Consider the following 24,800-nt stretch of genomic DNA (forward strand, 5'->3'; position numbering starts at 1 on the left):
TGCGCACTCAAGTAAACATTGATGTTGCTAAGGTCGAAACAGTTAAAATTGGTTAATCTTTATTGGTCTTTACTACCTTTTTTTACCGTTTTCTTAAACTAAATAGCATAGCTTTAATATGGCTGATGCTGACAAAGAAATTCCGACCCAGGAAGAAACTGTAGGTGACCAAAAGGAACCTGTACAAACACCAGATGCACAAACTGATGCAAACGGTGGTGACAAACCTCAAGATGAGGAAGAACAGAAAGATAAGTCACTAGAGCAAGTAGGTACGTCAGAGGAACAGACAGAAGATGCTCAGGAATCATCTGAATTAAAAGACGAGAAAACTAATGAAAAGCAAGAAAATGATGCTCAACCAGAACAGACAACTGAACAGGAGCAAGACACAGATGAAAATAAACAACAAGAAACAACACCAGAAGAATCACAACCACAAGAAACAACAGAGAAACAAGAACCACAGGAAACAACTACAGAATCTCAACCACAAGAAGAAACAACTGACACTGCTGCACCAACTGAATCACAAACACTCGGAAATCAAACTCAAAGCACAAGACCTTCATCTGCAAGTAAAAAAGTACCTTCACCACCTCCCCCAACAGAAACTGGTAAAACTGCCAGTATTGCAGATACAAAGACTATTGACACAGTTGTTATACCAGAAGCACCAAAAATTCCTTCGCCAGACAGGCCACAGTCAGAACTAGAAGAAAAAATTGCCACAACTGCTTTGGTATGATATTCTCAGATCTGCAGTGACATCACAACATGTAACTGACCAATCAATGATTAGCATTTTTGTTATGTAAACAATGTTGATAGGTGATGCGGATAAGATTCCTCTAGATTTTCCATAGACTTGTTGCAAATTAATTTAATTGATATATATCATAACCAGTTGAATATAGTAATTTTACTCTTTTAATACTGTTAAAGACATTATATACTATCTCCATTTTGATTTTTAACATACTATAACCTTTGGTTAAAAAATAATTGGCAATATAAATAATCAGTTATCCCCTTCAAATAGATGAAAAATCTAGAGGATTCCGGATTTTATCACCTCCTGACAAATGTAAATGCCAGGATGTCCGGATCTGAGAATTAGTTTACTTTAGATCCATATAATTTAAAAAATAATCATCAATTGACATCACAGACACCCCTGTAAAATGACCATTAAAAGAAACTAATGGTTGTGTTATGTCAGAAGTTTAAGTCATTTAAAGTGTCCCAAATTCTTTGGTCTGACAAAATTAAGTGACACTTATAGTACATTTGTTATAAATAAGATGTATTCAGAACAATATAAATCACACTAAACCATGCTTACATTTGTATAAATGTACAAAATTTAAGGTATCCTAAACATAGTTCTGATGTTCTAAATAATAGTAAATATTAAACAAATTTAACATGAATTATTATTGGCTACTTATACATTGTTGTCATATATCAAATATAAAATCACTATCATATTCATACATTTTGTACTTTATAACACATTGAATTTTCAGACTATCTTAACACTGGGAAATCACAATTCAAACTTAACATTTAACCAAACAATATTTTTTTTACAGTGTGAACATCAGCATCTTTATGTTATTGTTGACAAGCATGAAAAGATTATGATTAGGAGATAACTGTATTGTATTTTAAGCTCCGACGGCATAAATTGGGGATTTGATGGTCGCAAATTAAGTTTACTGGCGACGCGTTAGCGGAGACAGTAAACAGGTATTTGCGACCATCAAATCCCAAATTGATGCCGTCGGAGCTTAAAATACAATATTGTTATCTCCATTCTAATGAAACTGACAGAAAACAACGTAAAAACATGTATTTAAAATCTGTCATATGCCGTCTGCGCTTGCGCGTACGTCCCATAGCATCAATTGTCAATTGATGGCATGTAAGAAAGTAACCAGGGATGGGGTAATTAAAAATGTAATGGTAATTAAGTGTAATGCATTACAATTTTCCATGTAATTGAATGTAATGTGTAATTGAGCATTTTTTTAATTACATGTAATGGTAATTTAATTAATTACATTGAAAAAAGCATGTAATGCTCAATTACTTTTGAATTACATTTCAATTACATGTACTTTTTATGGTGTTACAGTTAAGGATTTGTGTTTAATAATATAAATTTTAAAATTATATATATTTTTCAAATACTAATATCAATTCTTTTTTAATATATGAAGTCTGTATTTGTTCTGAAGTTTGTATATCATTTATTTGACCTACAGATTTTTTTTTGAATAGTCTTATAATTTAAAAAATGTGATAATCATATATTTATGGGTTGTTCAGTTTTTAAGAAAGATCTTTAACTAAATAGATTGATAAGTAATAAACACCTTGTTAAACAAAAACAATAAAATGTGTCACTGTGAAACATCTTTCTGAAACAGTTCATTTAGAATTTAAAATCACTGCATACAATCATTTTGTCAAATTAGTATACTTTTCTTTCTTTTCTTCGTAAATTCCTCCGCAACGGAGCACCCGTGTCACACGGTAGTAAAATATAGTTCTTATATTAAAAGAGGAGGAGGTGAAGGGATATATTTACAGGCCATTATTTATCTTTATTAGTAAACTTTAAAACACTAAAAAACAAAGCATTTGCTATGTTAAGAAAGTTTTTAAAAAGGATGTTGATAAAAATAAGTACGATTGGTGCTCAAGAATTTACACAAAAGGATTATAGAATTAAAAATGAACAGCTGTAAAAACAAACAGTTTTTACAGCAATTAATCAGATTAAAATGTCCAGGGGCAATGCCACTATTACTGATATTTTATCTAATTAGCAAAATATTGCTAATATTTAGACATTATATACATTGTTTGTACTAAAAATTATTTTCAATATTGTGACAAGCACACTTTTTATACGCCCGTCAAAATTTTGACGGGACGTATTATGGTATACAACTGTCCAGTGTCCGTCCGTCTGTCCGGCGTAAACATGTCGCACCGTAACTTGAGAACGACTTATCAAAATTTCATGAAACTTAATATAGTTGTTTCCTATAATGGTCAAATGATCTGTATACTTTTTGGTGAAAATAGGATTTAAACTTTTTGAGTTACGGCACTTTATAACTAAAACAGGGGTGTGTTTTTTTCACATGTCGCACTGTATCTCAAAAATGATTCTTGATTATGACTCAAAACTTTAAACACTTCTTAGTTATATTAATCTCAATATCTGTATACTTTTTGGTGATGATTCAAAATTTCATTTTTGAGTTATTTAGTATTTTGTAAAAAAGGGGGAGGTTTTTTTTACATGTCGCTCCATATCTCAAAAACTATTTACGACTATTGCTTAAAACTTTACACATGTCTTTGTTATATTAATCTCAATATCTGTATACTTTTTGGTGATGATTCAAAATTTCATTTTTGAGTTATTAGTATTTTGTAAAAAAGGGGGAGGTTTTTTTTTTACATATTGTGCTGTATCTCAAAAACGATTTATGATTATTGCTTAAAACTTTACACACTTCTTTGTTCTATTAATCTAAAGATCTGTATACTTTTTGGTGATTATTCAAAATTTTATTTTGGTAATATTTAGTTTTTGTAAAAAAAAACAGGGTGGGGGGTTTCACATGTCCCGCCGTGTCTCTAAAACAATATATGGTTATTGCTTAAAACTTTCTCATAAACTATTTATGATTATTGCATAAGACTTCCACATAAGACGTCGGGCGTATCATGCGCTCATGGCGCAGCTGTTTATTAATATTTTTAAAGTACAATAAAAAAATATTTTAAATTCATTTATAATTTCTTTATTCATGTTATGTTTAATTCAAATGAGTTCATTTCTGAGATGTCAAAATACCCCTTGATGTATTGACAAGTTAATGGGAACAAATTCCCTCTCCTATCAATATAATGATCTTCTAATCATAAAACTTCCATGTACTGATCAAGCAATATCTTGCACAACATTAGCAACAGTGGAAAGACTATTTACAATTGCTGTTTTCAGACAAGAAGATTCAGACTAATTGACAAAACCTTAAAATAACTATATTAAATGATTTTCAAATGCAACGCTTCAACTATGCTTACATGAATATTTTAGACATGCATTATATAAACATGTAAAATATTGTTAAAAAAAATCATGATGAAATGTAATGTGTAATTTAATTAATTACTTTAGTAAAGTAATTGTAATTTAATTAATTACGTAAAGTAATTGTAATTTAATTAATTACATTTCAAAAACTGTGTAATGTGTAATTAGTGTAATTGACCATTTTTGCAATGTAATGTGTAATTTAATTAATTACATTCCAATGTAATTGACCCCAAGTCTGAAAGTAACGTTATCCAATAAAAATGAACGTTACAAATGTTGTTGCATTAGAATTATGCATTTAATGTTTACAATGTACATATATGTAAATTTGAAAAATGTCCCATTTTTGCCTTTTTTTTTGAAGGAACAGAGTATATTTAAAAAAATAAATAAAACACTAATTTAACTAATATTTAATAGACTTGATTCCCATATGTTTAGTTTTAACCAATGATAATCATACCTAGGTAAGATAAGTTTGAAGATCATATGGTTGTACATTTGTATTGATATTTCTAATTCTTCTTTTCAGAATATTGTGTGGTCGTTTGGCTTAAACAGAAATATCCAAGTGTTGAACTTGACAGATGATAATCGTAAACTCATAATGTATGCCTGTGCACATGTTGGTGTACTGTTTGATTTTGAGAATAACAGACAGCATATATTACAAGGACATGTAAGTTATTTCTAAAGGAATCACATTACTGATACTAAATTTTCTATTTTGAACAGCAAAACATATATACCTGAACATCATTCTGCCTGTTCATGATTTTTATTTTTCAAATTCTCAAAGCAACACAAAAATGAACTGCTGACATTTGTAAATTAATATTATAAGTACTGTAGGCGTTGTTTGGTTGAAAATTGTAGACTCCTTATAATTGAGCAAAACAATTACAAATGACTTTGGTTGCCATACATTAGCTACATGCGATATTATCAACCTGTATTATATCATATAGATAAATAACATGTATCTTAACTATGTTAGTGTTGAAACCAAACAGGAATAGAAGAATACTAAAGTTATATAGGTGAACAGTGTACTAGTGCATGTGCACATGTAACAGTATACTAGATATGATATGATCTTCTTTTTTTTAGTCTAACCCTCTGACCTGTACATGTGTAAGTGAAGATAAAAGATGGTTAGCCACAGGAGACAAAGGAGTGGACAGTATGGTCATTATCTGGGACACTTATACCGGGTAAATAAAAGGCAATTTTGGCTATACTTTAAATCATACATGTATATATATTTGTATTAATTTTTAAGAGCAACATTTGTTGTTATATATCTTAAGACTTGATTTACAAATGTAGTCATTTTCTAATACTGTAAATTCAGAAATTATTCATGCATTTATTATTACGATTTTGTCATTTTAGCCTTAAATGCGATTTTGAGAAAAATCCTGTTTAATTCATATAAAATATTTCAAAATGCGATTTCAAATTATTGCGTTTACAACTCTGTCGCATTTTTCAAAATAATAAAAACCTCACGTTAATTTCTGAATTTACAGTATTGATGTATAATAAAAAATTCTAATTGCTAATATCTTGCTTTATCTTTAAAAAAAATATTTCAAACTATTTTGATTTTATGCAATCATCAGTCTATCAAACTATTACATTTATATCAATGCAGAAAATAGTACCTATAGAGTTATTTCCCTTTGTCTTAGAAAAAACCCATTTGTTTCTGTAGGGGGTATTTTAAAAACAAACCTTGCTAATTCAAACTGAATGAGATAGAATGCAGTATTACATGTTTTGACATGATAACATACGTTAAGAGATGTTAAGCCCCCTAATGAATAGGAGGATGACATACTCTATGCTATCATTGATGATCCATGAACTCAGTGACTAAGAATTGTTGTTTTGATAAAGCTGATAAACTTGAATTCTTGACACCATTATGATTTTATTGTAGAATTCCAGTACAAACAATATTTGACAATGATCAAGACGGTGGAGTTGTAGCTATGGCAATGACCCCTGATGCTCGTTACCTAGCAACATTGAGTTCAGGTCCTACTCAGGTAAAATTGGTTAATTTTTTTACTAATTGATAAACTTTTTGTCCGTCTGTATTTTAATATGTAACATTGGCAGAATGTACCAGTTCCCTCAGGTAAACTGTCCAAAGTATCTTTGAAAGCATTTTTAAAAATACTAAGACAGTGTGGGGAAATACACATAGAAATTTTTTTTTTTTTTTTTCAAATTTGTTAAAACTAAATGTGAAAAATAATCAATTTGTGACAACTCTCTTACATTTAACTTTTACAGCAATATAAATACATGTTTTTTTTATTTTTTCCTTCTCCCGAAATTAGCACATGTTGCCATAACAGCTCATATAAAAAGAAGATGTGGTAAGATTGACAATGAGACAACTGTCCACAAGAGACCAAAATGACACAGAAATTAAAACTATACATTTTAGGTCACGGTACAGTCTTCAACAATGAGCAAAGCCATATCGCATAGTCAGCTATAAAAGGCCCCGAAATGACAATGTAAAAACAATTCAAACGAGAAAACTAATGGCCTTATTTATATATAAAAAATGAATGAATAACAAATATGTAACACATTAACAAACAACAAGCACTGAATCACTTCATCATAGATATAGCTTTGTTTTTTACCTAGAACTGTCCTTTTATTATCATATAAATAATATGATTTGACAAATCAAAGAAGAGTTATTGAACATTTTAAGATTGTAGATATGCCTACATTAATTGAGCCTTCTTGATTCAGGTTTTGTCAATATGGAACTGGACAGTGGATGGTGAATCTCCTATGTGTACAGCTGAGTTAAACCCTAAGTTTGGATTACAGAACTTTATACTATTTAATCCTGATGATATACACTATCTGGTGACCAATAGTGAATCACAAGTCATATTCTATCATTGGGTAAGTATTGTAACCAAAGATTTACATCATATTTAAAAATAGAATTGAAGCTTTTCTAGAATACTATGTATGCTAACAGGTCACATGACATGTATCTGTTGATGACCCCTATCTTTTTAACCAAACAAACCAGGAATAAAACAGAAAGAACAGAAAAGAATATCAACAGTTGTTCAATATTTTTTGAAATCTGTGATTTTGTTGTTGATTGAAACGCCAATGTCATGATATTCATGAATTAAAAACCTATTAGTAAGTTCATATTTCAGTACTTCATTTTACTTGGTAAAATAAGCACTCCAAAAATCTAATCAAATATAATTCTAGAGTTTTGACCTACATTAACTGACAGAAACTTGATAGTCAATAAAAAATTCAGTTCTTAATTTATAAAAAAACAGTGGTGTTGTTTCATTACCATATATACTCTGCTGAGTGCATCTATTTTTGTTCATTGATTGTAAATACAAAAAGTGAATTTTATTTTTATAGAATGATGGCCATATGGAATACTATGCTCCACCTCTGACTGACCAGGACTTCAACAAACAAGTTGGACGATACAGTCAGTCTATTTTCCAGAGAAACAGCTCTCGAGTGTTGACAGCTACACATATAGGGAACCTGGTAGTCTGGGACAACAATAAACCCCTCACTAAGTGTACGTTCAAATTAAAATATGGGGAAAAAATATGATGGAGATGAGTATTAAAATGACAAATGTGAACTTAAAGTTATTTGCATAGGAAATTCGATATATATATATTGTGTAAGCTATGTAGGTATATTATACACTGTTTTTGACAAACTATATTTAAAATAAGTTGTTCCTGTTTTGCAATACTTTATAATTAGCATTACAAGTAGCTATATTTAGTTTGGAAGCATTGATTACTTTCAAAAACACATTTTTAAATTTGTATCATTAAGTGCTAGTCTTTGTAAGAAGCAGGCAATTTAGGTAAAAATCAAAACATGATCAGAAGAAACCCACTGAGCTAATCATGTTATTTAATACTAACCATCATCCTGAGTTAAAAATTATTAGTCTTTCGTTTGTGTGTGTCTGGTAATATCAAATAACTCTATTATAAAATTGGTTAGAATGATAGCAAATTACAGAGTTATCTCCCCTTATTCGATAATTTCTAGTGCATTTCAACCAAATTGTATCTTCTATTAACAGAACAGAAAACGAAAATGAATGTTATTTTTGTGCACAACTACATATTATGAACTGAAATCAATGTCAAATCGGGTGGGGTTTTTTGGTCATGTTTTCACCACTGCCTGATTCTTAGGCAGACTGGCACTTAATTTAGTAAAAACAAATACATGTATGACAAAGATGATTCTATTGCAAAAACATTACAGCCTTCAGCTGTGTCCTTTACAAAGCTTTAACTGTTAACAATGTATTACAGCCTTCAGCTGTGTCCTTTACAAAGCTTTAACTGTTAACAATGTATTACAGCCTTCAGCTGTGTCTTTTACAAAGCTTTAACTGTTAACAATGTATTACAGCCTTCAGTTGTGTCCTTTACAAAGCTTTAACTGTTAACAATGTATTACAGCCTTCAGCTGTGTCCTTTACAAAGCTTTAACTGTTAACAATGTATTACAGCCTTCAGCTGTGTCCTTTACAAAGCTTTAACTGTTAACAATGTATTTTTATTTTACAGTGGTGAGCTCAGAACCATCTGCAGACAAAAAAGCATTAAAGATAATTAAGTTACAGGACAGGGGAATCAACGTACTGACAACCACTGATAAGTGAGCATTAAAGATAATGTCAGTCTATCTCAGTCACATCTTTTTCAGGAATTGAAAATGAGATCTCTTTGAAATTTGAATACAAGCTTATGCAAGCATACTTTATATTGTGATGTATTTTCACAGCGCTCATCAAATAGTTATCTAATTTATTACCATGTATATATGTGTACACATAATGGTCACGTATAAACTTTTTGTCATTCTTCTTCAGGAAATCCAATGCAGAGCTTCATGTGAGCATGTGTTATACTATGTGATTGGTCCAAGTTTCTTACATTTGAATAGTTACATAAATGTTACCCTAGGTATAGAACTGATACAATTAGGTTTTTGTCTGGTTTGCAAACAGGCAAGACATATCTCTGTGTTAAAAAAATATTTAAAAAATACTACTGTTGGTCCTGATATTTTATGACAATTATTATGTGATTATATTTTACAGATTTATAGTGCTTGGTGATATGGCTGGACATGTCAAATTCTTTGATCAAAGTCTCAAGTTGGTTCATTGGTAAGTAGATTTTTTCCATTACAAGTCTGTTTGATAAACCATAGAATGTTTTTGATCATTAAAAGACTAATCCAATGGTAGACTAACACAAACCATAATACTAAATTTAGAACAGCATCATCTTAGCAGTTTTGTGATTAACTTTGATTTTAAAATTCTCGCTTAATTAGTGAAAGCATGTTACTCAGCAAAATACTGAATATCAAAATATTTCCATTTGTAGATGACAAGTAATTTACATGTACAACATAGTGTCTCTGGGACACTAATAATACAATATGACCAAATTAGATGATATAGAAAGTCTTATTGATTGCACAGATTATAACTTGATTAATACTTAACCCTTAGACTGCTGCATTCATTTCTATTGTACTTTTGTGTATTGCTGAATAAAATTTTGATCACTGATGAAATAAACATGTCCACTTACAATTGCTGTATCTTTGTAAATATTGAATATTCATCAATAAAAGTTATATAAAAAAGTATTGTTAGATTCTGTATTTTTTATTTATTTTATTTTTGTTTGAGTCTCTGGTCATTTTTTACCTGTACAGGTGCAAATTGAGGTAAACAAAGGTAAACTTATTTTTTTCATGTTTTATTAACGAATCCATCAATGTAAAAGTATCCATGACTTCAGAATCGAACCAATATATAAAAATCTCTTTTTATGAACTAGTTCCATTGTGATTATCAAAAAAAAAAAAGTTTCTGCTAGAACCAACAGCCTTTTTGATGCAAATATTTTCCGGTATTTTCCTCCGACTTTCACTGCGCCGACTTTTACTTCCATGTACAAATATATTTATACGACAAGTTCATTGTTATAGCTTTCATCAATAAATAATCTTGACAAACTTAAAGTTCGGATCTATCGATGTCAGTCAATATTGATTCACATTTGAAAGGCGAAATGATAAACATCGCAAATCCTGTTTCATGTCATCCATTTTGGACAAGGTCTGGGAATCCCGGTGGTTCTCGCTTTAAAAGTCTTCTGTTCACAGTTTTGATAGAATATTTCTATTTCCATCTATTATATCTTCTGTTCTCGTCCAAATCCTTTTTATCGGCCGCGGCTGTTAAATTGTTATCATTGAAATACTTCTAAACGTGTTGGCCATTTCTCCAAATAATATCCGCCATTTTGTCACTTTTTTCATAAAAAATTTTCACTTTTGGTTTTATCGCTTATACCTGATTTAAAGTCAAGAGACACTCGAAAGAACGCAGATTTTTAACCAATCAGAATCCATACAAGTCGAAACTGCCGCAATCTCATGAATATTGACTCCGCCCATTCCATGGTAACTGTGTAAACAAACGAGTTACGGAAAACGACTATAGTCGCGCGTAGCAGTAGCGGACTGCTTTATCGGAACGACAATAGTCGCGCGTAGCAGTCTAAGGGTTAACAAACAAACACAAATTCATATTAAAACTTTCACTTATAATTTCCATTTCTCTTATACACAAAAGAAGTAGATTGAATAAAATCTAATCAATACAAATGAGAAGATAGTATTAATACATGTTTGAAGGATAGGTAAGACTTGAAGTATCCCCAGTTTCTAGTGTCCACGATAAAATGTCATCTTCTGTTACATTGTAGGTATCAGGATTTCCACCTCGGACCAGCCACTGCCATCTCATTTGCTCATTATCCAGATTTCCAAGCAGTGTAAGTACCATTCATTTGTATATATTAACATACTAGCAGTTATTTCTAGTTTATTTATAAATCTAGCATATCATAGCCACTTTGTTAAATACTGTGGATTCATTAATATTATTTGGATACCAATTGTCATGGCTTTTGTAGGTACAGGAGACCCAGGAATTTAACTGTTCAATGAAATACCGATTTTCTAAAAGAATGTATGCAGAATTTGCAAAAACAAATTTTAATATCCACGATTATACAAGTTTTCATCAATCCATGAAAATAAATGAAGCCACAGTATTCCCAATATATATAGATGTTAAAAGTCACATGATGCTAGAATAAAAAAAATTCTGGCAGCATTTATGGCAAAATCAATCTTTTTATTGTGTACAATAATAAGAGGAACTGTAGAGTATAAATCAAAGACAAAACAATCAAACAAAAGAGTGGACATCTATATCAGTCACTTTAACAATGTACATTATACTTGTTAATTTTCAGAGCCAAAGACGTAACTAACTAACCCACTTTATAGTATACTATTTAATTTTCAGAGCCAAAGATGGAACAAACTACCCACCAGATGCTACAATAGAAGCTAGGAAGTTTGTCATCAGAGATTTTGTTGTAGGAAGTAGTATTGCTGTCTTTGGTAATGTCACTGCAGATGGAACTAAAGTTGATGTGAGTATTGTCCATTTGTTTGTGTTTAGTGTTTTAAAAGGGAAACTTTGTCTGATATATTTTACAGTTGTTTTAAGCTATTACCCTTGTCTTAGAGTTTTCATATCAATAGGATTCAATTATTAAAATCCCCCAAGGGTGACTGGGGTATAGAAATATGGTCACTTGGTCTTCTCCTGACCGGCAGTAAAACGCTTATGGAAGTGGGGCGTCCGTTTGGCTGTGCGGGATGTATCAAGTTTGCAGTCACGTCCGGTCAGAATGGGAACGTTAAATCTGATGCCTCATGTAAAGAGAGTGCCACGCTCTTTGCATGTTAAGAACCCTTGCAACAACTCTTTCAGAGGTCCGTAGGTAGCCTGTTGCAAGGCAAAATTTCTGTCCCTATCCAATATACCCTCATTTTCCAGTGGCAGTTCAAATTTCCCCGACCATCATCCCAGATGGCCTCTATTGTGACAAGACCTACCTATTGCATTTATTGTGAACCTGTTCTCGTCCTGAATATGCATGAAATATTTGCCACTGGACGTTAAACAACCAACAATCAATCAATCAATTATTAAAATATTATTGTACTGATCAAACATAATGGAGGCATGAAAAAGGCTAGTTAACTAGTAACTATTTAACAAATGATTTGCATTGAACTTTCATGTACCAATTGATATAAAAATTTGAGAAAAAGAGTAAGAATACTAAGGTATGAAATTTAGAAGATGTGGTATGATTGCCAATAAGACAACTCTCCACAAGAGATTAAATGACACAGAAAATAACAACTATAATTCACTGTACATCCTTCAAAAATGGATAAACCCATATCAGAGGTCAACTCATCAAAAACAATGTTGTAACTAGAAAATTGAGAAGGACTGCTTTTTAGAGGTTAATTTTTGTTAGAGTAATTCTTTGTACAGGCAATATTTGATTTCAAATGGTAGGACAACACAAACATTTCAAAAGTGAAAATAAAATCTATTCCTACCTTGAATATGTCAATTTGACTAATTAGGTTTTTTTTATTCAAAATGACAAAATGCAAATTAATGAGAATGTTTAACATTGTAGTTAATCCACAGAGAACATGATGCTGCTATTCATGCTTTATCCGCACATCCTACAAAGTAAGTATGTGAGAGTTATCTCCCTTTAGTATCTGCACATCCTACAAAGTAAGTTTGTCAGAGTTATCTCCCTTTAGTATCAGTATTTAATTCACAGAGAACATGATGCTGCCATTCATGCTTTATCTGCTCATCCTACAAAGTAAGTATGTGAGAGATTTGTATGTTTCATTAGATCTTGGCATTATTGTTTTTATGATTAAGTTTACTTTAATATCACACTTGTAATATACAGTGAATGTCTCTCAGTTGAATAATGTAAAATACAGAGGAATGTAATATAATGTGATACAGAAATTTTCTGATTAATTTTTGAGGGATCAACTTATTTACTTTTTCTTTGTTTTTTCAGACCATATTTAATAATTGGTAGCTATGCTGGATTGATAAAGATATGGGACTATGAAAAGAAGTAAGTTTGTTCATAATGTAATCATTTATTTTATCATACAGCATACTACTGATATCTCATTAACATAATGCTTCCACAAGATGAGATGACGTTACTGTTGAATAGTTATAAAAGTATGTCTTTAATGATATTAGAATCTTGCAAGATTATAAATTGTATTTACATTGACAAAATTTAACAAATTTTTGAGTCCAAGTACTCTGGCTGACATGCACAGGCTGTATAGAACACCCATGTGTTAGACATTATACTACCTCACCTTAATCAAACAGGATTTAGTCATTTGGACATTAAAACTATGGTACAAAATGCCTTCAAATAAAAAATAGCAACAATATGGCAGACACAGTGATAAAGTATAATTAGGGTTATATATGACAAAGATTAAGTTTACCTGTTAGGGTGCATTAAATAAGTGCATTTAAAACTATACTGCAACAAACTTCTCCTGTTCACTTCTCCTGTTTGAATGGTTCTCATTAACTATGAAACAAAATTTTACCAGAAACCTATGTATCTATTATTAGACAGGTGGTAGTAACCCGACAGTTTGAGAGAGGATGTTTAATTAGATGTTGTTCATTTGATCCTAAAGGACAATATATAGGTAAGTTGTATATATCAGTGGATTTAAAGGATACGATAATTCAGGTGCTTATCCGGTAAAATTGAGGATGGAAACGGGGAACCTGTTTTTTGTAACTCGAGGAAAAATGTAATCAGGTTTTAATCCTTTGTATAGTGATCAGAGCATGTTCTGCCATATACATATATACATGTTTGTATTGTACATTCATAAAAATGTGAATAAAAAAATCAAAGGGAAAAAAAAGCAACCACATGAACCAAAAGTTCTGTCATTAAGATTGATTTAGAGATTAATGTTCAGATACATTCAATATTTTTGACAGCTATTGATTTTGAGAATGATCAGCTGAGAGTAGAAGATTTTGATACTTTTAATATTTTAGACTACTTTTGTTTTTGAGAACAGTTACCGTTTGCAGAGATGTTGATTTTGATGTTAAATAGTTTTTGTTTTACAGCTATTGGTTTTGTGAATGGTCAGCAGAGAGTGTAGATTTTGATATGTGTATAAATTATTTTTGCAGCTATTGGTTTTGTGAATGGTCAGCTGAGAGTAGTAGATTCTATCACTTTAGAAGATGAGTTATCCGAACCTTTCCGTTACGCCAGATATGCCATCACACATTTAGCTTTCTCCCATGATTCTCAGTACTTAGCTACAGCTGTATGTATTTTACCCAGAATTCTTTTTCCATTTTAAAGGTCAAAAGTTTGATTGATCAGAAATTAAAGTCTTCACAATTAGGGCTATTCCATTAAAATGTATCTTGGAGAGTAGGAAGGGAAGTTTTATTGAGAGTGGGTCATGGGTCCGTTTTTAGTATGTGTCTATTACCATTCTACAAAATTATCTATAAAGTGGTTCTTGGTTGTATGGATATATGAAAGTCCCTTCCTATCCTCCTAAATACATTTTAATGGAGTAGCCCTTATTTTTTTTCAAAATATTTGTTAATATATTTTAATGTGAAGTGATCATCACAAACAATTGTGATCACATCCATTTCGTTTGTCTGTTATTACTTGTCATGATTGTTGTCATTTTATACTGTTTCCTACAACTTTCAGAGCCAAGCTACTAAAGTAAGTCACATGCTTGTTGTAAAAACACACCAATTTATTATAGAAACAACCAAATATTTTATTCCATTTAGCTTCTTTTTCTATTTTTTTTTTCATATATACTACATCATACATATTGATTAGTTACTATTTCAGTATGCACCCTTTACTATATATGTTAATAAGTTTAAGTTCTTGTTACAGTGGCATATTAAGTTATATATATATTTCCCTACACCAAATATTTAGTTTATTGGTATATATATGTATAATTACCCTTTTATTCTTTTCCAAATATTGATAAGTGTTTTAATTTGCTATTCAGTGATCATTTATTTTTTCTATTATTCATGAAGCATTTATAGCATAAATGCAATATTGGAAATTAATTAATATAAACTCTCAACACACTGAATTGTTGTGGCTACTTTTGCCAGCTTGACATGTTTACCACTCAAAGTATTCACTTAATTTCTTATCTATAAAGCATTGTTCCTGCATGAGTTATCTCCCATATCATAAGGCATGTACACTCACTGACTGACTTACTAGTTTACAAAAGAATAATTGCATGTTGTACTACATGTAGTAAAAAAACTTATCTTTTATTTATCTTAATGCAGTAGAAAAGAGCTTTATAGTCTAGATATATTTGTATACTGGTATTCAGTGGAATATTATGAAGAATCTTGATTATAATTGGTGTTTATTCTGATATGGAGAAATTATTTAAAGTTCTAATGAAAATTGTTTAAGTATTGTTGCAGCTCAAGTTCATTGCTTGAATATCAAAGAAAAAATATAAAATATATAGTTAGGCCAATGTTTGGATATTAAGCGTAAATTCAGGAAAACTCTAACATGTCTAAGATTAAAAAAGTCACTTAAACTAGCAGTGGAACTTTGATTTTATACTTAATTTTAAAGAAGTAAAAAAAACTGTGGAAAAAAAATCAATTGTACAATAACTCAACATGCAAGTTTAATTAAGTGACCCAAAAAATTAGACCCTACATGAAAAAGCCTCAACAAGTCAATTCAAACCAATTTTGGTAACTCAACCTTTTGGTATTATCTTGATCAATGGATAATATGTATATCAATTTGAATCCTTTGATACTGAATGTTCTGAAAGTTAACCTTGAAATTTGAAAAAAGACAAACTTGAAATCTGGAAGAAAACCTTGAAATCAGAAGTTAACCCATAAATCTGAAAGATAATTAACCTTGTAATCTAAACCTTAACCTTGAGATCTGAAAGTAAACCTTGAATTATATATGGAAGTAAACCCTAAATTATGGAAGTATAAACCTTGAATTCTTAAAGTAAACCCTGAAATTTAAAATTAAACCTTGAAATTTAAAATTAAACCTTGATGTCTGAAAGAACCTTAAAATCTGAAAGATAACCTTGAAATATGAAATTAAACCTTGAAATATGAAAGTAAATCTTTAATGAGTTAATTTCATCTAAGGAAAAATTGGTTTAATTGTTATTTTTACATCAACAAAAACTGAAATTGTATAATATTTTATAATGTGTTAATTGTATTAATTTTCACAAATGTTTAAGGTTTGAGAGTTTTATATTTATTAAAATATGTGTGTAATTAATTAAATGTGTCTTGAGGTGACATTTCAGCATGGAGAGTACACAACCCCCTACATTACGTGTAATTTATTTTAGGATGGAGAATACACAGTGTCAGTATATAAAAGACAGAGAGGTGTAGAGGTGGATCCCTATGTATACCTGGGAAGATATAGAGCTCACTATAAAGAGATCAAAGATCTGATGTTTGGTATACATTTAGATAATAATCAACCAAGATTGATGTCTTTGGGGATGGATAGAGTTTTAGTAAGTTTTGATACGAATAGATATTTTACATGTTTATACATATTTATTGCATAACACAATTTATCTGTAATATTTGATTTTAAAATATGTACATTCACATTTAGAATCAAATAACTTGAATTTGACATATATATAAAGAGATATAAGGGATTGGAATTTTTTAAACTGCAAATAATTAGAAAACCCAGCTTCTTTATACATAGGCTGTGCATGACCATGAAAATAATAATATTTGCGGGATGGTATGGTTTGGAACTGAAAGTTTAGGATTTGAATACTGTGGATATTTTTATAGTTCATGGAATATAGATTTTTATGGACTTAATTGGCCAGGAAAACAACAATTACTGATTTTTTACAGGATGCTTATTTGGCCTATTAGTTTAAGAGGTTCATCAAAATTTGCTTAACTCCCAAGATGTTACAAAGAATCCTGTTATCATAGATAACCTTTATACTTATCATGCTTATAAATGCTATTTCTTTCAGGTTGAATATGACCTTGAAAACAGTAGTAAAGATGACCTTAAAATAACCAGTTCTGACAGGATCGAACAGAGTGCTGTACCTCAATGTATGACCTGGTATCCACCAATCACTAAAGAGCATTTTGTCCTCACAGCTAATGATCAGGTAAAACTTCTATTTATCTCACTGTGTGCTTATTCAACCATATAAAACGAAGCTATCATTTTCACAGTCAATGAGCGAGTTAAAACTAATTATTGCTGTATATAACTTGATTTCTGGTATCCTACAATATCACAAAGATAGCATTTTCCTCAAATACTTGTAAACTCTCTGGTGAAGAATTTGTCGCTATATTAATGATACATTGGTGGTTTTCAGTTGTTTTCTGCTCTTTGGTTGGGTTCTTGTCACATTCCCCATTTCAATTCTCAATTTTATTGTCCACTGCAATACAATACTGTAATATCCAATATCCAAAGACAATTAATTTAGACTTATTGATCACTGCCTTACCTCACTACATGTTTGTATAACGCAATCTAAAAAGAAGCATGTTATCCTCCTTCTCACATTTTTGGTCACTAGCTAGGAACACATAATTATTTTACATGAAACATATCTGAACAAAATTAAACCCAGAAAATTCAAAGAATGAAAAGTTAAGTAGATATATAACTTTAACAGTATACTTTTCTCAATCTGTCAAGTTTAAGAAGTCATGACATGTTTTATTTTATCTTTTTACTTTTTTACAGTATAAATTCAAGTTATATAATGCCACAACAAAAATGTGCAGAAAGACTTTACTTGGACCAACATATGGTACTCCAGTTAAAAGGTAAGTAGATATAAGAAGATGTGGTATGTCACATATACCGTATGTGCCAATAACACAACTCTTTATCCAAGTCACAATTTGTAAAAGTAAACCATTAATTATAGGTCAAAGTATGGCCTTCAACACAGAGTCTTGACTCACAGTGAACAACAAGCTATACAGGCTGCCCTTAAAACGACCAGTGTAAAACTATTCAAACAAGAAACTAAAAGTCTAAACTATATAAGACATGATTACTGTATATTTAGTAATGTTAAGCAGTTTTTTTTTTTATTGAGAAGACAATGATTAATCTTTCCATCTTCAAAAATACCTATAATTTCTGAATTTAAAGCAATTTATGCAAAGATTCATAATTAAACATTATCACTTTAGTTTTCGAAATGAGATTTATGTCAAAATACAAGTATGTCCATTTAATAAGATTTTTGTGTATATTTTAATTTCTATGTTCTTTTATAGAATGGAAGTAGTACCAACAGCTGACCCAGTTAAAGATAAACGTTACCTGGCCTATGTCACAACAGATAAAGTAGGTTTAAGTATGCTGCCACTGGATGGTAACCCACACAATGCCATGGCCTTAATCACACACCCTGGGGGAGTAGAGAATATGGTGTGTAGCTACGATGGAAAGTACTTATTCACAGCAGGGGGAGCCGATGCTACGGTACACATGTGGGAAATCAACGTCAGGTATGTTACTTACGCATACGTCACACACACACATGGGTAATAATCTTGTGGGTGATTTTACAAAAGAGGGGTCCATGAACTGATTTTAAAGTTACATCTGTTGGAATTATAAAAAAAAACAGTTGAAAAATGCATCGTTTCATGATTTGCCCTTCAACTCTGAATTTTCTTGTGTATAAAAGCTAAGATTTAAAAAAAAACTACCATCAAGTTATTAAACACATTCTGATCTTTAAAGAAACCGTGTTGTTGTTTGTACTTTACAGTGTATTAGAAGCACATTGTGAACTTGAGGGGGAAATTAAACATGTTAAAGTGAAATTAAATAAATTCTATGTTAATATTTTACAGTGTTTTGGAAGCACAATCGAGACTTGGTGGAGAAGATTTAATACCATTCTATGGTTTACTGGAAGGTGGTAGAGATGGAGAACTCTTCAGAGAATTGGAAGATTATTTCTATTATGCACAAATCAGAAGGTAAATTTCACTCTGAAACTGAATACAGAAAATCCTATTGACAAAAATTGTTTCTTTATCAATATTTCCACAAACATGAAAATGAAATCATGGTAACAGAAGAAAAGTTTCCAAAATGATTTAATTTTTTAATCTTAATAATATCTAGGCTCTGTTTTAAAAATGTATTATACACTTATTTTTCACAATTGTCTTATCTCCATATGTCATTAAAGAATGAACACTTTACTTTGTAGTCAAGGTGTGAATGCAATGGATAAGAGAGAAGTTTCAGTAAAGATTCCACTATCAGAAGTTCCATTTGTTATGAGGGCAATGGGTTTCTACCCATCTGAACAAGAGGTAATTTATTATACAATAGGGGCTCAGTAGCTAAGTGGTCTCAGAAATCCAAAACTGTATTTCCAGCCTTTAAACTTTTAGTTTGAACTACGCATGTGGCCACCAAGAAATAGCTATTATTGCTGAAAGATGTGTTAAACACCAATCACTCAATCAACCATTATACAATGGTAGTAGTTGCAAACATAAAACACCTTATTTTAAAGTCATATGAAACGAGTGACTGGTGAAAAGTAATGTTTATCCAATTCTTGAACCAATAAAATTGAGAATGGAAATGGGGAATGTGTCAAAGAGACAACAACCCGACCATAGAAAAAACAACAGCGGAAGGTCACCAACAGGTCTTCAATGTAGCGAGAAATTCCTGCACCAGGAGGCGTCCTTCAGCTGGCCCCTAAACAAATATATACTAGTTCAGTGATAATAAAAGCCATACTAAACTCCAAATTGTACACAAGAAACTAAAATTAAAATAATACAAGGCTTACAAAGGCCAGAGGCTCCTGACTTGGGACAGGCGCAAAAATGTGGCAGAGTTAAACATGTTTATGAGATCTCAACCCTCCCCCTATACCTCTAGCCAATGTAAAAAAATAAAGACATAGCAATACGCACATTAAAATTCAGTTCAAGAGAAGTCTGAATCAATACAATGTAATGCATGTATATATCAAAAACTTAGTCTTCTTTGCACGATTTTATCATTTTTACACAAACATATCATTTAATCGTCAACTTTTTTTTCTCTCTGTCTGTAATGATGTAAAAATCATGGCAGCTTCTTAATTGGCCTGTTTTGAAGACGTAGTTTACCAATTGTCACTTTATAGTAAAGAATCAACAAAAAAGCTTGGGTATTGAGCACGTGTATAACATGTACAATCAGATAATAGTTTATTTTAATGACAGATTCATGGGTATTGTGATCACCAGATTTTTACGAGATATATAGTTGATATTTCTTAAACATGTTTTTATTCGTGTATAGATTGAGGACATGTTAAACGAAGTAAAGTTCAGTAGATATGTAGAAACAGGCCAGTACATAGAAGATATCGATTTGGGAGATTTTATCAAATGTAAGTTGTATGTAATGAGATAAATAGGCAAACTTTGGGCCAGAAATTGTGTGGCTAACTGGGCTCTCTTCTGTCTAACAAAGCACATGTTATAACTTTGAGCCAGAAATTGTGTGGCTAACTGGGATCTCTTCTGTCTAACAAAGCACATGTTATAACTTTGAGCCAGAAATTGTGTGGCTAACTGGGATCTCTTCTGTCTAACAAAGCACATGTTATAACTTTGAGCCAGAAATTGTGTGGCTAACTGGGATCTCTTCTGTCTAACAAAGCACATGTTATAACTTTGAGCCAGAAATTGTGTGGCTAACTGGGCTCTCTTCTGTCTAACAAAGCACATGTGTGTGGCTAACTGGGCTCTCTTCTGTCTAACAAAGCACATGTGTGTGGCTAACTGGGCTCTCTTCTGTCTAACAAAGCACATGTGTGTGGCTAACTGGGCTCTCTTCTGTCTAACAAAGCACATGTGTGTGGCTAACTGGGCTCTCTTCTGTCTATCAAAGCACATGTTATGTAGAAGCATAATAACATAGAAACACATAAATGAAATAATGAATATGAACCATGATGTGACGTGTCAAATACGAATAAAAAAAATATACCAAAGTGCATAACAATAAGTTGTATAAAGAACAGACATGCGCATATTAAAAAGAAGAATAAGGGTTGGGACATGTTTAATGAGATAGTAATTCATCAATACAGTAGAACAAAAATATCATGAGTTTGCCTAGAGAAGTAGGGAATGAATACAACAAAAACTCTCAAATGTTTGCAATCAAATGTCTGCTATCAAAGGCTTGTCATCAACTCAAAATTAATAATAGCACTACATGGTTCTTTTTCAGTCTTCATTAATAGTCTATGTATAATATTATCAAACACCACAGGATAATATTGTGAAACATATACTAATGCAGGAGTTTAGATCTTGGCTCGAGTTAGTTGAAAATGTCAAGTTATTCTCTGTGTAATGGCCTAATCAGTCAAATTAATACCTATTATTCTTTCTTCTATTTGATATTATAAGGGTGAAAAACAAATATATAGCATAACAGTGTGAACATTCATTTGATTTTTTGTTGATAGTGTATATAAACCATCGACCAGCATTTGGTTTAGACCCAGGAAAACTTCTGACAGCATTTGAGACTTTAGGTATCCAGACTTCACAAGGAAATGCCATCGAGAGAGGTGATCTCCTGGATATGTTACAAACTAAAGGTTAGTACTCTACTCTTCTTAATTAGTTAATTAGGTAAAGGAATTGAACAATTTCCACCACAGAACAGACATACTCATGTATCTATGAAAGTTTCAAGGCCTGGGCCGGCTGGACCTAGATTTACAAAATCTGTACTTAGTGAATGCTTCAGAGTATATATGATTCTTCTTCTGACAAGATTCTTGCCATTTTATTGGCTTGATGCAAATCCAATATTGTATTATCTACTGATGGTATATGGCCCAGATATCATACCCACATCTAACTGAAAATCAAGGGATGAAATATTATTAAATTAGGTTTGGTTGGCCTAATGCATTTCTGTTGAAAGCCGAAAATGCTTTCCATGTTTACAACACACATTTCTTGAATAACTTCATCAGGTTGCTTAAGCTTGTTTCCAAAGATTTGGAAAGCAAAAATTATAAAATGTTGCAAAGAATACTTTAAATTCATAAATACTTGCGAGGTTTTTATCAATGCAAATAATGTAACAGAATGAGATAGCGATTAAAAAATTTTTTTTTTGTATGTGTGCAGATTTTTCTGAAATCCCAATAATTAATCTTGCATAGGTGTCTATTCTTAAACAATCACAATATTGAGGCATGCAATAAATTCTGAATTAACAAATCTTAAAGTCTTGAAATACAATTGTTTATTGCTATACATTTCAGGAGAACACATGACAGAGTATGAATTAGCAGAGTATCTGACCACGTTACTAGGATTTAACGCTGAGGGAGGAAGTAGTGAGTTACAGGAGTTTGAAGTAAACACGGCCGGAGACATTATTGATCAGAACCTCCCACATCATATCACGGGAGAAATGTTTGCCAATGAAGTGCTAGGATTTTCTATGTATAATCGGGAACTTATGTCGGCCGGATCAGAAACATAGAGAATATTTGATTTGTTACATTGAAAAGTGAAAACTATGATGAGGAATTAAATTGAACTAAATCATGTTATGTTGAAAATCTTGTGGAAGTAGTTTTCCAATATTGTTGTATGAAGGAATGACAGAAGGGATAAAAAATATTGTTTTCTATATAAAACATGTCTGTGATATTTGACTATTTTATTTATTGTACAAAGACACTGCATTTGTATATTGTACATTTCTTATATGTTTTGTTATATGAATATGAATAAAATGACGAAAATTGTTTTTTTTTGTGAATTGCTAAAAAGAAAACCAACTAGAGGCTCTAAAGAGTGTTTGTCACTCACCTTGGTATATGTGCATACTAACACTCCAACATTGTTGACCATATTAGATTTCATAACAAAAATCTTCTTCAGTTTTTGCTCAAAAACACAAAAGTGAGTAAAAAATTTTACATTTAAGGGCAACCACCAAATTTGTCTTTTTTGCAGATCTTGACTTGCTGATCATTTTTGCTTAGTAAAGTTTCTATCTATCTATTATAAGTTTTAAGATGTATTTAAAGGGAAAAATTGTAAAAAAATCATCATCAAAGGGCAATAACTCCAATAAGGAGTCGACTGATGATCTTTAGCATGTTATTTGTAGAACTTGTCTTGCTGATCAGCTTTTTAATTTAAATTTTCTCTTGATCCTTATTTTTAAGATAAAAGGCAAAAATGAAAAGAAATGGTAAAATTTGTCAATTAATGGCAATAATTTCTATGAGAACGTGTCTGACAGTTTGACGTATATAAACAATTGGTAGTTTTACACTAGATACCAATGTTGATTAGAGTCCAAGTTTGGTTTAATTCGGCCCAGCTGCTTCAGAGAAGATTTTTGTAAAGTTAATGACAACAAACAACAAGGGCAGCCATGTTCTGAGAAAAGTGAAAACACAACACTACAATGCAGATGTGTTTTCTTTCCCAAGAGAAGGGAAGACATACAGAGACGTGCAAAAAGTATTCGGTCACAATGGCGTCGTGTTTACGTTTGTACAGGTGACCGACTTTTAAATGGCCTTGCCCCACGTCAATCACGTCACTGAGTATTACTGTACTAGTCTTTTAGCGTTGTGCATCACATGGGCTACCGTCATGTGATGTTTGTTGTCGTCTGCCATTGTAGTTTCGTTAAAACAAGTAAAATAACAAAGATGGGTAGAAAAGGTCAGGAACTGTCAACAGATGTCAAAAACATGATTGTGGAAATGTTCCAGAATGGATTTTCTCGCCGAAAAATCGCTGACATACTTAGAATTCCCAAGTCAACAGTTATTGACAATGTTCAAAAATTTTTAGACACGGGTTCTGTGGAGAATAAACCCAGAAGTGGCCGACCATTGTTTGTAAAACCAAGCGACTACCGCAAGCTTGAACGCATTGTAAAGACAAGTCGGAGGAGCTCTTTATGTGACATAACAAACAAGTTTAATGAGGAAAATTGTGTTCCCGTGTCTAAACGTACCATCCAGCACCATTTACATAAACATGGGTATCACAGGTGTGTAAATAAGAAAAAAATCGTGATCCGGGAAGTCAATCGGAAAAAAAGACTTGCATGGTGCAGAGAAAAAAGGAGATGGACGGTTAATAACAACTGGAAAAAGGTTATTTTCTCTGATGAAAGTAAAATCATGATTGGACATGATGAACGTGTGTACGTATGGCGAAAAAGAGACGAGGGGTGGAGACCGGACCTTGTGCAACCGCGGACTTCACAAACTAAATATCAAGTCATGATTTGGGGTTGTATTTGCTGGAATGGCGTCGGTACACTTACTCCTGTAGAAGGCAATATTAATGCTGTCAAATATCAAGAAATACTTGATGAACATTTGTGGCCAGTGATAGCTCGGCATTTTCCGGGAGGAAATTATTTATTCCAGGATGACAACGCCCCTGTCCATCGTGCACGGTCCACCCAAGAGTTTGTAGCTCGGAACGGAATAACCGGTATGAGCTGGCCTGCAC

The 24,800-nt window shown here is 31.7% G+C and overlaps 1 protein-coding gene across 2 annotated transcripts; it reads left to right on the forward strand.

Moving 5' to 3' along the window:
• On the forward strand, window positions 1–23,062 carry LOC143075021 (cilia- and flagella-associated protein 251-like). Of its 2 annotated transcripts, XM_076250253.1 has the most exons (24): window positions 1–742; window positions 4,659–4,805; window positions 5,237–5,340; window positions 6,072–6,180; window positions 6,908–7,066; window positions 7,559–7,727; window positions 8,749–8,839; window positions 9,285–9,353; window positions 10,972–11,040; window positions 11,580–11,709; window positions 12,781–12,836; window positions 13,189–13,248; window positions 13,776–13,855; window positions 14,361–14,500; window positions 14,905–14,919; window positions 16,586–16,759; window positions 17,249–17,392; window positions 17,986–18,068; window positions 18,531–18,764; window positions 19,116–19,244; window positions 19,481–19,586; window positions 20,578–20,668; window positions 21,758–21,892; window positions 22,571–23,062. In XM_076250253.1, the coding sequence occupies exons 1-24, from the start codon at window positions 119–121 to the stop codon at window positions 22,792–22,794; spliced, it is 3,342 nt and encodes a 1,113-aa protein (XP_076106368.1). In that variant the 5' UTR covers window positions 1–118; the 3' UTR covers window positions 22,795–23,062. The 2 variants fall into 2 exon arrangements, with proteins under 2 accessions (XP_076106368.1, XP_076106369.1); XM_076250254.1 differs by lacking the exon at window positions 14,905–14,919.
• Window positions 23,063–24,800: the final 1,738 nt, after the last annotated feature.

The sequence above is a fragment of the Mytilus galloprovincialis genome, chromosome 5 (assembly GCF_965363235.1).
Source record: "Mytilus galloprovincialis chromosome 5, xbMytGall1.hap1.1, whole genome shotgun sequence".
NCBI lineage: Eukaryota > Metazoa > Mollusca > Bivalvia > Mytilida > Mytilidae > Mytilus > Mytilus galloprovincialis.